The sequence below is a fragment of the Conger conger genome, chromosome 11 (assembly GCF_963514075.1).
Source record: "Conger conger chromosome 11, fConCon1.1, whole genome shotgun sequence".
Lineage (NCBI taxonomy): Eukaryota > Metazoa > Chordata > Actinopteri > Anguilliformes > Congridae > Conger > Conger conger.
The window spans coordinates 23,531,448-23,547,327 of record NC_083770.1 but is presented as its reverse complement, the minus strand read 5'-3'; the positions used below and the strand labels follow the sequence as shown (position 1 = coordinate 23,547,327).

The 15,880-nt window shown below is 42.8% G+C and overlaps 1 protein-coding gene across 1 annotated transcript; it reads right to left on the bottom strand.

Moving 5' to 3' along the window:
- Positions 1–2,095: 2,095 nt before the first annotated feature.
- Positions 2,096–15,246, bottom strand: cdk7 (cyclin-dependent kinase 7). The gene is made up of 12 exons (XM_061260513.1): positions 15,120–15,246; positions 14,472–14,531; positions 13,482–13,515; positions 13,210–13,277; positions 12,951–13,019; positions 11,467–11,577; positions 8,476–8,594; positions 7,829–7,928; positions 7,462–7,548; positions 6,985–7,134; positions 4,085–4,229; positions 2,096–2,413 (listed from the first exon to the last, which is right to left on the bottom strand). Exons 1-12 carry the CDS (start codon positions 15,186–15,188, stop codon positions 2,385–2,387), a joined length of 1,041 nt encoding a protein of 346 aa, XP_061116497.1. The 5' UTR covers positions 15,189–15,246; the 3' UTR covers positions 2,096–2,384.
- Between the last annotated feature and the right edge of the window lie 634 nt (positions 15,247–15,880).

Here is a 15,880-nt window from a genome sequence, read left to right as displayed (position 1 = left end):
AGCAATGTAAAACCTATCCATTCTCTTATTCACGATGGTATACCCTAAGTGTTAACAACCTTTTCAATAATTAGCTTTAAATTTCGATATAGATCTAATGCAATAAAATATGAACAACAAATAATGTGTATTTGAAGGTTAACATGTGTTAATGTACCTCACCATCATAAACGTGTCAAGGAAGATATTTGCCATTTGAATCATTACCTATGTGTTAGTGTGACAGTGCTGAGAAATTAATTTAAGAATAATGAAACACATCCTTAAGAAAACACCAAAAAACTATTTGCTAATCAAATGAAGTATTTTCTGTACTCCTAAAGATTTGAACACAAATTAATAAGTCAATTTCCAATCAAACACACAGGGAAACTTGTAACCACAATCCTAGACATACTAATATTGATTTTAATATTAAAAAAAATATTTAATATTTAAAAACATCCACGGATGCTCTTATCCAGAGCAATGTACAGTTGATTAGACTAGGCAGGGGACAATCCTCCCCTGGGCCTTGCTCAACAGCTGTGCAGAGTATTGTGGCGAGACCGGGGTTTGACCCACTGACCTTGTGGGTCCCAGTCAGGTACCCTAACCACTACACTACAGGCTGCCCCAGACTCACTTGAAGTTTACTGAGGTATAAAAGTCTGGATATATTTCTGACTTCAATATATTAAGTCAATATACAAATATATTGAAAAGCTTCACAGATTCCAGTAACAACCATCATTTCCGAGAACTGACACATATAAGACATTCGCACATCATCTTTGTCAGTGGCTGAATTACAGATGGCCTACAAGGATGTAGAGATGTGAATGGATTGAGCCTGAAGATAAATAAAAGCTGTTAAGTTTCACCAATGAGCTTCAGAGCAGATCACACTGAGAAAGGATGACAGGATGAGGCTTTAACTATTGAGGGCATTTGAAGTGGAAAGTACTTCCTATTTGTACAAGTTAAACTGTTACAGAGAAAGGTTACAGCATTCACACAACACACACACACACCGTAGTTAGTGTAGGGTTTCTGTAAACCCAGAGACAGGTCTTCCTGTCCCCTGCCCCTGTGTTTGACTAACAGAGGTTAGCACACAGGCGTGATGGCAGCAGACATTTTGATTTTCATCCCAAATCTACAAATTCCAGAACAAAATTAAATATTGAGCAATCCCATAACAAATCAGGCATTAAAGAGTGCAGCTTAAAGCAGAAATATGCTATGATTAACTTTACATGGATAGTAATACTATGTTGGTAACATAATGAAAGTCGTCATAGCAACATAAGTAATTCTGGGTTTTGTTCAAAAGACACTGGTAGAATTCCTGGCTCTTTGCTTAAGCAAATGTTCCAGTTCTCACATGACATCTCCCAGAATGCATGATGTATCACCATGACCTGTGCTCTGCAACACCAATTCATTTCCATCAGGAGTTCCTATATCGTCACTGTCATGACTATACCTCAGAGTCAACAAATTAGTTCAGTAGCCCAAATGCAGTTTTTACATGGCATGTTTGCACAGAGAAAATGTAAACAAATACCCATTTTTCTTGTACTGGTGGACCTTGTGGCATGTGACGAGAGGCCCAGTTTCAGCAGATTTCCCTTTACCCTGTCATCAGAGACCACCCACTGAGGGCCAGAACCATCACAGACCTCTACATGTGGCCTGGAAACGTGCAGTCGATGAAAGAGCTTTCTCTTCAGACGATCATAAAATATCAGAATGAGCCACAAATAAAAAAGGCATACATTTTCAAAGAGGGAAGAGCATTGCTTAATATCCACTCCTATTCCAACCATATTTGGAAATACTTGGCATTATACGTCTTTATATTATACATAATTACCAGGCAGCATAGATGTATAGAATGATGAGGGAACAAATGGGCTAAAAGGATAGAGAATATGGTAACCTGAAAGCATTAAAAACTGGAGTGTAAAAATTAACACTTATGTTTCCTCATTTCTGTACAGTTTGTGTTGATCGGGCCGACAGGTACATTTGTAGACCAAAGACAAGCGCAACAGTCCTTCGGTGATCTTTAACACCACAAGCCTAATAATTAAACGGACATAAAACCAAATTAGATTTCAGATCTCCAAGTTTATTCACTTACAATATGTACAAAAGTCAGCTTATAAAAGGAAAATATCTAAATGAAATGAATTCTGATCCTAACTCTCACCTGTACCTCATAAATATTTGCGCTAAAGGGGCTCAGACAGTATTGTGACCTCAGTGGGGCCCTGTTTCCCAGGCGGGCCCCATGTGGGGCCCCCAGGAGGGTGGGGCCCCTAGGGACCTTTTTTTCAGCAGCATCAGCAGAGTCCGGGTCCCCCAATAACAGGGACCACCACATCATGTCACCCCTCTCAGAAAATCAACTTCTTCTTCAGGGTCCCTGAGAAGAACAAAGATGATGATGAGTCAGTGCCACCCAAATTAAAATTCATGAACCCTCAATTTGTGAGACTAGTTCTCTCAACATTTTTACTGTTCTACCCTCTACAAAAATATTCTCCACATTTTGAGGAGCTGGTCTGAGTAATTACACGTGGAGCAGCTCTTTAAACAGAGCTAATACACTGCTGTAGTGGATATAAATAGCACACGCTACACACCCAGCTCAAACACAAGCCCCGCCAACCCACTAACAGCGGGGTTCTTCTGCTGTCAAACAACGACGGCTCCCACGTAAAGAAGCCACCATAAACACGGCGGTTTTAATTAGCCAGCGGTTTGAGTTCTGAACGAGCCTGTATGCAAGGGATTAAAAAAAGAAAGCAAAACGCACTCTAAAGTTAACTTTGTCAGCTTGGAATCTTAGGGGAACATAAATGGACAACTGTTGATGAGGTTGTACTGCAAGCGTTTCCAGTCGAGTTCTAGCCCCACAGAAAAGGGTCATCTTGTCAAGACTTTCTCCAAGTTGAGGATAAGAGTAAAATGTTGTTGATGTAGTTCACCAGTGGAAACCTCATTATTACGGACTATCCCAGCAGGAGAAAAACTCTGCACTAAATTGATACCCTACAGAAACAAGAAACAAGAAGCAAGAGTGCGGACATGGGCAATACTATTCTGGTCACATTAAACAGGCCTACCACACAGGGGACAGTTCTTTTAGGGGAATTTGACAGTCACATGTTTTCTGGTGTTTGCCTTAACAAAATGGTGTTCCCCAGAATAAGAACACAGCTGTTACAACGGAATATTCACATTATTCCAATGAACTTGAAGTTTCACAATACTGTTAATATTAAAATGGATCTCTCCCTGTTAACACAAAGATAAGCACACTGAAGTAAGGAGGATGGAGGTAAGATCACACAGATGCTTCACCTCCCAGAGTCTAGGGCTCAGCTGGTTTTCCATTAATGTCTCACATGGATGGTTTTGCCATTTTACTTCTTTTATACACAATTTACTACAATTTAATATAGGTTCTGAATGCATCTTTAATGAAAAAGCAACATGATGGTTTAATATGAACTGGTTCTCCTCACTGTGTGCCAAACACCATCCCAGTGGAGCCACACATGTCTTCTAACTGCCACCAAGGCCCAACAATAACCCAAAGGAAATGCTGGCATAAACATTAGCTTTGCACACTACAATTAGCATGACTATAAATAGAGAGCCTATTTAAACAGTTTAAATATGTAATCTGAAAGACAATTTGATTTGTGGTTATGCTCATTGTATGCTCTATTCAATGTTGGTCAGACTGATTTAGAGATCCGGTTTCATGTTGTTTACGGTACTGCTACTGAACCCAGAAGTTATAGTTGGATAGCTAATAGTCTGCAGCCAATTAAAATCCTGTGTAAAATGGCAATAACAATAATCGGCCTTATTTACAACTTATTCATTACAAGCTGCAATGAGTACAGTAATTCTCTTTATGAGTCTGGATGGGCTGTGGGTCTTACCTTGCTCTACAGTGTGGAGGGGCTGTGGGTCTTACCTTGCTCTACAGTGTGGAGGGGCTGTGGGTCTTACCTTGCTCTACAGTGTGGAGGGGCTGAGGGTCTTACCTTGCTCTACAGTGTGGAGGGGCTGTGGGTCTTACCTTGCTCTATAGTGTCGCGTTTCCTCTTCACGCCGATGGTGAGGTTCTCCTTCTCCTTTAGGGCCTCTGCAGAGGAGTTGGGTCGGGGCAGCTGGGGGCCTGGGGTGGGCCCAGGTCTGTTACTGAAATACCGCTTCTTCAAGGCCTGGGGAACACAGAGCAAACACTTTCCTTTTACACACTCCATTACATTACATGAAAGTTATTTAGCTGACGCTTTTATCCAAAGTGACTTACATCTGTGGCTACACTGGGGCTTGAACCACCAACCTTCCGTGTCCCAGTAAAGCAACTATAGGCAGCCCCAATTCAAATGCTTTCACCCACCTGAACATGAACTGGTGGGAGAAAGACTCCATCAGGTTTCCAGGGATGTTCAGCATTTTGTTCAAATTGAGGGTACAATTATCACTTTAATATAAATGGAATTTTAGAAGTATTTTGAGCAAAATGACTGTTATATTCCTGTATTTGTTATTTTCCCTTTAGACTGCATAGACACTGTGAATTTCACTATGTGGAAACAAAACCGGTAAAAATGAGGTTAATCAAGTGAAACGTATTACTAATAACCTGTAAATTAAACATTCAGTGGTGTGTGAGTGTGTGCAATGAAATTACAGCAAGGCTGGAAGTAGAAGTTGGTGAAAGAGCAGAATTTGGTTAATATGATTTGAGGTGTAGTTCATTTGTGGGTATGAGATTATATTTGTAAGTTGTGGCTGAAGACCTGTGCATTTCCACACACCCAGCAGATTCACAAAATGCCTCCACATATCCCTCCACGGTAAACAAGAACATATTCAGGACATTTATAACCAAAGTCAATAAACGGCCAAATAAACTTTGCCAGTGTCTTCTGTGGAACAGACTCACTGGACTGGCATAGTGGAATTCCCCTCCGCGATGGCTGGAGACATTCGCAGTTAAAAAAGAGCATCTTAACAGGGTTTCACTTCAGGATTTTCATTAACATTCGTTTTCATTTCATTCGTTTTTCGTAACCCAGCCTGTTCAGAGGAACGATACAGATACATGAGTCATTTTATTGATGAAATACCCCCCAAAAATATAATAATGATAAAATGTTCATTTACAAACATTCAGATAATGTTCATAAATAAATTTTCATGGGTTAACAATGCAGATCTTACTGTATTCAAGTCTGTATTCAATAATATTATTTATTTTATGCAGATGTTCCTCTCAGAATTTGTTCCACTGGACTGCCAAGGTTTTCTCCAGAAAACTTTGATAACAAATCAATGAAAACCAAGCTCATGTACATGCCGAACAACACAAACGACTATGCGTGCCATCCACAGCTGACAGTTCCCTGTGAGAGGTTTAACCGTTCCCTTCATAGAACTACTCCATTCCAGCACCATAAACCTACCGACTACCTAACAAAAAACATCAAAAACCCTACTACCCTCATCGCTAAGGAGCTTGGCATGGAAGGTTGGTGGTTCAAGCCCCGGTGTAGCCACAATAAGATCCGCTCAGATTATATACCGGAGTGTGTTTATGGACTTCTTTAATGATATTAGCGGATGGCATGAGAACACAAATTAATGTCCTGATTCAGAAGAGCTTAAAGCAGGTCTTCATGAATAGCTGTAGCTCAGTTAGGGCCGTCTCTACCCTGGTTGTAAATAAACTCCATGTGACTACACTGCTGATGTGGTGTACATAATCCCCATGGAGCAGTTAGCCTGGAGGAGACTCTCCAGGCTGAAGTAGAGCAGGAAAGACAATGCAGAAAACAGGAAACAGGAAGGCAAACGCAGCAGTGAGGAAGGAATTGCTGCCATCTGCCAAAAAAACCAGGTCAGGAGTACAGACCGCGAGAGGAACACAGGAGTACAGACTGTGAGAGGAACACAGGACTACAGACCGCGAGAGGAACACAGGAGTACAGACCGCGAGAGGAACACTGGAGTACAGACCGCGAGAAGAACACAGGAGTACAGACCGCGAGAGGAACACAGGACTACAGACCGCGAGAGGAACACAGGAGTACAGACCGCGAGAGGAACACTGGAGTACAGACCGCGAGAAGAACACTGGAGTACAGACCGCGAGAGGAACACAGGACTACAGACCGCGAGAGGAACACAGGACTACAGACCGCGAGAGGAACACAGGACTACAGACCGCGAGAGGAACACAGGACTACAGACCGCGAGAGGAACACAGGACTACAGACCGCGAGAGGAACACAGGACTACAGACCGCGAGAGGAACACAGGTTGATCCACAGAGCCAGTGAGACGCTAGTAATGGTGATGGCAGTCTGCAGCAAAGAAAAATAGAATGCCCCTACTTCCACAAAACTGCTGAATCAAATGACCTGTGTAGTTTAGCTCAAAAGAAAGATCTGGCTTTTAACCCACTGAAAAACTCCTGAACATGGGCGGAGAGGGGGAATTCCAAATTCTACAACAGCAGCTGTTCAGGAGGAGGGGGCTCGGTAGGACTGGTCCAACACCCACAGCTCACACCATGACCCAATTCCTCCCTTTTATCCCTCAGAAAGATGCATCACATATTGGAGGAGAGTGAACAGACATGTGCTGTCATGCAGGGCAGCAGTGTAGTTTAATGATTTAGGAACTATGCTAATAACCTCATGGCTGTCGGTTTTATTCCAAGGCAGGACACTGGTATTGTATCCTTGAGTAAGATGTGCAGGGGTTAAAGGTGAACAGCCTGTGATTGGCTGTTACCTGTGTGGCGGTGATGCGGGCACAGGAGTTAAAGGTGAACAGGCTCTGATTGGTTACCTGTGTGGCAGTGATGCGGGCGCAGGGGTTAAAGGTGAACAGGCTCTGATTGGTTACTTATGTGGCGGTGATGCGGGCGCAGGGGTTAAAGGTGAATGGGCTCTAAATGGTTACCTGTGTGGCGGTGATGCGGGCGCAGGGGTTAAAGGTGAACAGGCCCTGCAGTAGCTCCAGCAGGTCATCCCCGGCTGCGCTGAATATGTGCTCCAGTGGCGTTCCCGGGAACAGTTTGAAGGACACAAAGTCGGGAAGCGTGGTCATTCCCTGTAAACACACAGGAAACAGGGAGTTTCACCTACACTAAACATGCTGAGGACAACTACAGTCTCTCTCACTTACAGCAGCACCATCTTACAACATCTTTCAGCATGGAGGACCTGAGCACAGAAGCCCAGCCCTGCTTCCGCTCTACTGACCACTGAAACCCATTTCACACTCACACTGGGACCTGGCTCAGATTAATCAACAAAGAACCCAATCTGTGACTTAAGAAGCCACCAGTGTAAAACCATAGCCAGTGGCTTTATTTAGTAAGTCAGAGCTTCACTGGACTCACTAAACGGCAGAGAAAACCCAATGCTCCATTCTTACAGGCCACAAGTCTTCCGTTGGGGTGCCCAGTGCTTCAAATATCTTGGTTAACTGGTCCAGATCCGAGTCTCCGGGTAAAAACGGGACCTAATTTCAGAAATAAATCAACAGCAAATCATCATCAGCACAGTGCATCTGATGCTATGGAGGTCAGACATTTAATAGTCTTCAAATATGTTCCTATACAAACATTAGACTTATCAGCATAACACCCATTTATGTTGCGATCTGTGTTCCTCAATTTATCATATTTGCACAACACTGGGAAATGCGCTTCAAAATAAAATGTATCATTATTAATGTTATCATTACTGTTATCAATAGTGAAAAGCAGAACCTAGCTGTGCACGTGACCTCATGACCTCACCCTGAGGAGCAGCTCTGCCAGGATGCAGCCCACAGCCCACATGTCCACACCTACTCCGTACATCCTGGCCCCGAAGAGCAGCTCGGGGGAGCGGTACCACCTGCATTACATTACACTTATTTATCCAAAGCCACTTACAGTTGATTAGACCAAGTAGGGGACATTCTCCCTGCAGCAATGTGGGGGTATAGGGATTTTCTCAAGGGCCCAACAGCGGCACTGATCTTACTGTTACACTGGGGCTTAAACCGAGAGTAAGGTCACAGACTCAACACACATCTGAATTCACCAAAACCATTCACCCCCTTTTTAAAAAAACATGCAGATAAACACTCCACATTTCTACATAATTATTGTACATGATATTACAGTGATCAGCAAATGTAATTAAAGTTCTCCAATTTGCCTGCTATGGTCAAACAAAGGAATGATCTAGAACAACACATTTGCAGTCCCCAGCTGCCTGTGCAGACGGCAGCAGCGTGACGGCTGATTGGACGATATGTGAGGGTTGAGTCACGTTTAATGGCTGCCCGAGAGTCCAGAACCTCATCTCCCACAGGCGTCACCGCCAGCTGCTGCAGGCCTGCCTTCCGCATGAAAATAGTCAAAATAATAAGAATTAAAGATAAATATAGACTGCCCACCTCGTTACCACTTGATGCGTGTAGACTCTGTTGGGGCTCCCGAAGGCTTTGGCCAATCCGAAATCAGCGAGCTTCAGGACCCCGTTCTCATCCAACAGCAGGTTATTGGGCTTCAGGTCCTGGGGAAACATTCAGCCGTTAATATCCCACTCACAAAATTGTTGAGGCCAAACTGCGCCTCCTTAATAGGTTTGGTTGGGTGTTATTTAACGATAATATATTGATTCCAAACAAACTCAATACTGAAAGCAAGAATGACCGGAAAACATAAGTACTTCAATTTTACAGAGTCTGTAGGAATTCATATATGAGGTGTCTGGACCGACAAGAGGATATCCAACAAACTACAGATAACACACAGCTACATATAGGTGAAACACTTCTTTGTCTTACATATTTAGGAAACTTCCACACAATCACCTCAATACCCAGATGCTCTCTAATCAAGATATAGTTGTTGTTAAGGCCTTGACATTATCTACTGCCAGGCCCCTGCCCGGGCTCCAGTCCTTGGCTCCACTTCTGGGTTACTCCCTAGCTGCTTTCCCAGAAGGAACGTCTGTGCCTCCCAATTAAAACAGGGGCCTGTGAAGATATTTTCTAAGCAGTAGATCAAACATTTCTAGCTGGGCCTCTTTTCTTAGAACTCTGGGCTTCATACAGTTTTTGTTCTCAACGCACATACTAAAGGTTACAACAAGCTCTTTGTATTCTAGAATATGATTCTGACTACTTACACAGGAGGATTAGGCAGCATATATAATCATTATATACAGATATACAGTCGTATGCAAAAGGTTGGTGACAATGTCTATTATTATTGTTAATATCTCGGTGAACAGTAGCGAACCTGACCTCTAAATGGTACAAAGTTAAACACATTTCTTAAAGCAAGATTACTTATCATTTAATTATTTTTTGTTTCATAATTTCATTAAAAAAAAGAAAAGGGCCTTGTACAAAAGTTTCAGAACCCTGTCAGTTAGTACTTTAACTCCTACCTCGGGCAACTATAACAGCATGTTAACACTTCCTGTAGCCAGCTAAGAGTCTTTCAATTCTCGTTTTTAGAATTTTTCCCCATTCTTCCTGGCAGAACACGTCAGCTCAGAATCTCTCCACAGATTTTCAATAATAATATATCCAAACTTTTCAACGTCAATGTTTGAACTGACCTCTGAACATCAGCCTCTAATTTCTTAAAGGTTTGTGCAATCCATTCTTCCTTCCACTTGCACATTTCCATTTCCTGTCCAGCTGCCACACAACCTCAAAGCATAATGGATCCACCAAGTTCAATTTTGGTTTTGTCAGTCCAAAGCACATTGTTACAAAAGGCTTAATGTTTTCTTTGGCATACTTCAGAAGCTTAATTCTGTGTTGAGGTCGTAGGAAAGATAATTTTTTGTAGCTTTCTCCTTGATGGAAATGAACCATCTTCATTCGGAAATCCAAAAGGGTTCCCAAACGTTTGCACAGGGCCCTTTTTTATCATTTATACACAGTAATAAATGAAAATAAGTAAGGTCTCATGTCTAACTCCAACATTAGCATTTTCCCCTCATGTACAGATTCATTGTAACCGACATTTAAACCAGGAGTGCCCACATTTTTGCACCCCACAGTATGTATGTGACCGTAATAAAAATTCACAGCCAATGAAAACCCATAAAGGCCGCTCGGCAGCAGCTTTCAGGCTAAATGAAAGCCACTCCAGTACCACGCCTTAGCGGCACTGCTTAATGTCTCCACGGAAACCAAGCCTCCTGTAAACGCTCTTTGAGCGTTGAGTGTACCTGAGCTTTTCACAGCACTGCCCCCGAGTTTGAAAAGAGACGCACACTCTGGACCTTTTAGACCACGTTCCAAAAAGGCTGCCAGTTCCTCCCTTTGAGCACTGTCCTCTAGAGGCAAAGCGTTACAGCGAAAGGTCTCTATAAAGCTCTATAGGAGACCCCAGCGGGCTCCGTGTACTGCAAACACCGCAATGAGAAGTCGAGCGGTAGGGATGTGTTTTTCCAGGGAGTCAAACGTTCTCTAGAGACACCACTTTAACGCTTCCACCACGCGATTCCTGGGACTGAGAGTGAAACGCACAGCAAGAGACCCGCTTCCCCTCCGACTTCAAATAATCGCTCCGTTTTCTCAGAGAGGAAGAGCAATCTCAGTTTAAAGTGTGAACCGCAGGGGGCGTTAGCCAATAAAACAAACCGGCTCTGTGGAAACGGGGAACTATTCTGGATCACACGGACAAAACAGGGTCAAACGTACACTGGGAATGTCTTTCCTAAGCCAATGGCAGCATACAAATCCCTGCACACAAGAGCAAATGCATTTGATTATATAAAACACACGTCTACAGCTTTTCATCTGTTCTGGTCATGAGGTGAACAGCTCATGTCAGTGTAGAAAAGCCCCCCCTTGTCACCTGCCCCCCACCTCAATCCAGTGCCCTCCTCACCCTGTGTAATATCCAGTGCCCTCCTCACCCTGTGTAATATCCAGTGCCCTCCTCACCCTGCGTAAAATCCAGTGCCCTCCTCACCCAGTGTAATATCCAGTGCCCCCCTCCTCACCCAGTGTAATATCCAGTGCCTCCCTCCTCACCCTGTGTAATATTCAGTGCCCCCTCACCCTGTGTAATATCCAGTGCCCTCCTCACCCTGTGTAATATCCAGTGCCCTCCTCACCCTGTGTAATATCCAGTGCCAACCTCACCCTGTGTAAAATCCAGTGTCCACCTCACCCTGTGTAAAATCCAGTGCCCTCCTCACCCAGTGTAATATCCAGTGCCCCCCTCCTCACCCTGTGTAATATCCAGTGCCCCCCCTCACCCTGTGTAATATCCAGTGCCCCCCTCCTCACCCTGTTTAAAATCCAGTGCCCCCCCCCCCCTCACCCTGTGTAATACTCAGAGCCCCCCCATCACCCTGTGTAAAATCCAGAGCCCCCCTCCTCACCCGGTGTAAAATCCAGAGCCCCCCTCCTCACCCTGTGTAATATCCAGTGGTGGTGCATGTACTCCAAGCCCTGTAGGGTCATTAGGATGTAGGCCTTAATGTTGGCTGGGGTCAGAACCAGGCTGGTGTCCTTTATAATAACCTGCAACACAAAACATTTCTGCTAAAGTATCTTTACTTCATGAAGCTATTTTATTTGCATCAGGAAACACATCTTCTCTTGAACTTCTGACACAGGTACACCAAAATCATTCTGAATAATTACACACTCCCAGCTTGTAGGTTCATTAACCTATGCTGCTTTTGGTCATATATGAACAATCATGTTTCAATCATTTCCTAAAAGGGCTGATTAAGGTTTGCATATAACTAAAACTGGAGGAATAAACTCCAGTAAATTCAGCCCAAAATACATTCATCTGCTTGGAGGAAAATCCATAAACTGCAACAGTGCAGCTACAAGAAATCAATCAATCTATCCCACAAGAACTACCTTCACAGGTAAGCACTAGGTTATGTATTAGACAGGTTTTCTCTGAGCCCACTTAGCACTCCCAGCACCAACACATTCCCAATATAAACCATGAGTTTAACCGTCTGTGTGATGAAGAGAGAGGAGGTTCCAGTATGACTGCAATATGTGCATCTGCTAATCTGTGAGAAGCATCATATTCAATTTTAGATTACCAGGGAGTCAGACTCAATCTTACAGTCATAATAATATCACTGGCAGCAAGTCTATTCAATTCAAGGAATTAGTAACAGTTTCAGCAACAATGTGTCAGATTCTTCCTTGACAAGAACAAGCCCTCAGCTTTTCGAGTCATTTCCGGTCTTACACGATGAAGGATTGGGGCAATGACTGGGAGCCACCAACAGAGGGCAGTCATTGCCCTCTCTACAGAACACCTTCGAACTCCTCACACATCTATTACATTACATTACATTACATTAATGGCATTTGGCAGACGCTCTTATCCAGAGCGACATACAACAAAGTGCATACCCATAACCAGAGATAAGTGCGCTGAAAGACCCTAGAGGGAAGTACAATTTCAACTGCTACCAATACAACAAAGATAAGGACCAGGGCCAATTAGATTTTTTTTTTTTTTTTTTTTAAACAAACAAACAAACAAACAAACAAACAAACGCAAAAGTATGACCAAACCCCTTAACTCCCCCTATTAAGGGGGAGTGTTAGGTCCGCCCCAGAAAACTAACTAGCACAGAAACCAGGTTCGATTTCTGAGTTAGCTGGACAACTGCACCTAAAACCTGGAACATGAAATGAAGTAAAAAGAGCTGTTCTGGGTTACTCTGTGCAGTTATCCAGCTAACTCAGTAATCCTGCCGCGTGAAACAGGACCCGGGTCTCTCAGCTATTGATCTGCAAAAAAAACTAACATTTATCTCACTGCCTCTAGACCAATTATAACAGAATACATGACAGTGATGCTACTGCCTTTTTGGACTGTCAGACAGGTTACGCTCATAAGCAGGGTCATACCGTACCTCAAGATCAGTCTCCATGTAGTCAAACACCAGACTGATGTTGGATTTGTGTCCAAAAGCATCAAGAAGCTACAAAAACACAGAAACAAATAAGTTAAGTTTTGTTTGGTACGTATAATCCTCGATTCGCTTTCACACAGAACAATCCCAAGGACCTCTACAAGTCCTGTCATGCAAATCTATCTCCGGTGTTAAATATGCAAAATAAACAAAACGGCGATGATTTGATAGAGGGAAGGACACCCTGTGGAAAACGTACTCCAATTATGTTAGGGTGGCTGAGCTCCTGAAGCAGCTTGATTTCACGGAGGGCTGTCCTGTTGATGCCTGAGGGAGAAATTATGAGTGACATCATTGACATGGTCCCTGAAGATAGAATGCCAGAGACAGAACAAAGAAGCCTCACACATAAAGTTACAAGTAAACTAGCTGGTCTGTTTCACATGCCTTAAGCTACTAGACACAGAGCTTGGTGGTCCATGCACCACCATGTGAATTTGTGAACTATCCGCCCCTATAACATTCACTCACCATCCTTGGCCTCTGTACGATGGCCTACTTTTATCTGCAATGAGAATGCACAAATACATGTTTCATCAAACAGATCATCATGCTAGGTGTAGTCCCCACAGGTGACAAGTCTGACAACTGTAGGAACCCCCCAAATACACCAAAAAGCAGAAGTATCTGAGAGGCGAAGGTTTTACCTGGCACTACTGGAACAGGGTTAATTCAATGTTTTCTCCAAAAGATACATTTAACTGCTCCTCTGTAACAACAGTTCAACAAAAGGAACTGCAAATGTCCGCCAATAGTGTGGTTCTATACGATGCTATCTATCTGTGTAGACGCTAGTGTATAGGCGAGTGAATAAGGATGCAGGATAAAATGAATACAATTCATGAAACAATGTGCAATGCAGAAACAGAATTACAATGTCTAAAGATTATGAATGGCTATATGTGAATGGCGCACAGGAGGTTGTATTAGCGAGTCTCCTGGAACCATTCCACGTTTCCCTCTACATACCCAGGGTTAACAGAAAAAACAACAAATCATCAAATGAAATCATGGTCGAACCACCGACCTTGCGGGTCCCAGTCATGTACCTTAACCACTACGCTAGAGGCCGCAATTTATGTAAAATTTATGTAAAATGCCCTACACTAGGTATGGAAACAAGGGATAAACATGGCAAAAAACTGTCCAGTGAGAAACATATTTGTACTGAATTTGGTGGAGGGCAAAATAACTTAATACCCTGCTGGTTAGGCTATGCTGTTTCCTGTATCGGTATGTTGCTGACCGTTGCCATAGATACATGATTAAATGAGGATTACTGAGGTGTGCACTATAAACCTGAAAGACATTCTGCCTGAAAATACAACCAAAATTAATCACCAAATAAGATAATAATAATACAAAAGCAGTATTAATAATAAACTAACACAGTCACTGGCACTACTACTACTACTACTATTACTACTAATAATAATAGTATCAAGGAAAAACACAAATTACCTTTTTTATAGCAACTATAGTGTTTGTGGTTTTATCCCTGGCTTTGTAGACAGTGGCAAACTGCGAAGAAAAAGACGCACAGGTCAAATGTATACACTATAAGACAACAAATCATGGCACAAAAAGTTATGGCATCATTATGAGAGACTAGCTACCCTGTTGAAAAAAACAGCTCAAGCTATGTTTTAAAACGGCTCGAGCTATGTCAGCTGGTAGATGATGTTTTTTGTGCGTGTCCAGTAGCTAGCATCATGCACACAGTGAATTACCAAATTAATAGCACAACGCAGTAGTTTACGCTACAGAAAACGAAACAATAGGGAAAAAGACCAGCAGAGAAGGGTTATTGCTCATCACAATGTAGCAAACATATTTTCCATGTCAGAGATAACGTTAGCCGCATAACAGCTGGCTGTCCAGCTCTAATGCAGTTCCTTCTAGTTACTGTGATATTAATAAACAAACTAGATGATTACCTCCCTAAATGATGGAAACTATTAACTTAACGTTAGATGCCGTGAATTGCGTAGCTTTTGTTGTCACTGTACAGTTAGGCAACATGTTTAGCAGTGAGCACTGGAACAAAAACTCTTAAATACTGCTATATACTGGATCAGATAACACATAATTTCATTTAAAAAATTGTACCTGACCCTCTCCGAGAAAATCTAGTTTTTCATATCGTTTAGTTCTGGATTTAACGTCGACAGCCATCATAGAAACTTCAAACTGTCAGCATGCACCAATTTCCGAGTACAATATGTTAAAAATCCCCAAGCACTTCCGGGTTAAAGAAGCACACCGGGAATGGAGATTATTGTCCAACACTGCCATCTGGCGACAAACTATTGCACTTTGATATTGTACGTGATATTGTGTATAGATCTGGGTGCAAGAAATTCACAAATTCGCAATTCTCAAATTTGGCTTCAAGCTGATAGACATTTCACACTCAGCTCAACTTGAAGTAACACAAATTTCCTAAAAGTTTCTCGGTGGTGGCAGACATTCCCCCCCTCTCCTCCCCACCCCCCTCTCTTTCTCTCTCTCCTCCCTGGCTCTCCCTCTCTCTCCATCTCTCACCTCCCCACCCCCTTCTCTCTCTCTCTCTCTCTCTCTCTCTCTCTCTCTCTCTCTCTCTCTCTCTCTCTCTCTCTCTTATACACAATCAAAACCGAATATATCATAATACTAAGCAGCATACATCAAAGAGGAAACAATAGTCTGATAACATTGCTTAAGATTACATTTATCTAACTGATGCTTTTATTCAAAGGCAACCTTCCCAGTCCCAGTTGAGCACCTTAGCCGCTAGGTGACTGATAACAGTGCACATACTATACTTTCACTGTGGGCGTAGTGCTGTACCCTGATAGACACACTTTTGAGCATGTCTCCCACACTAACAG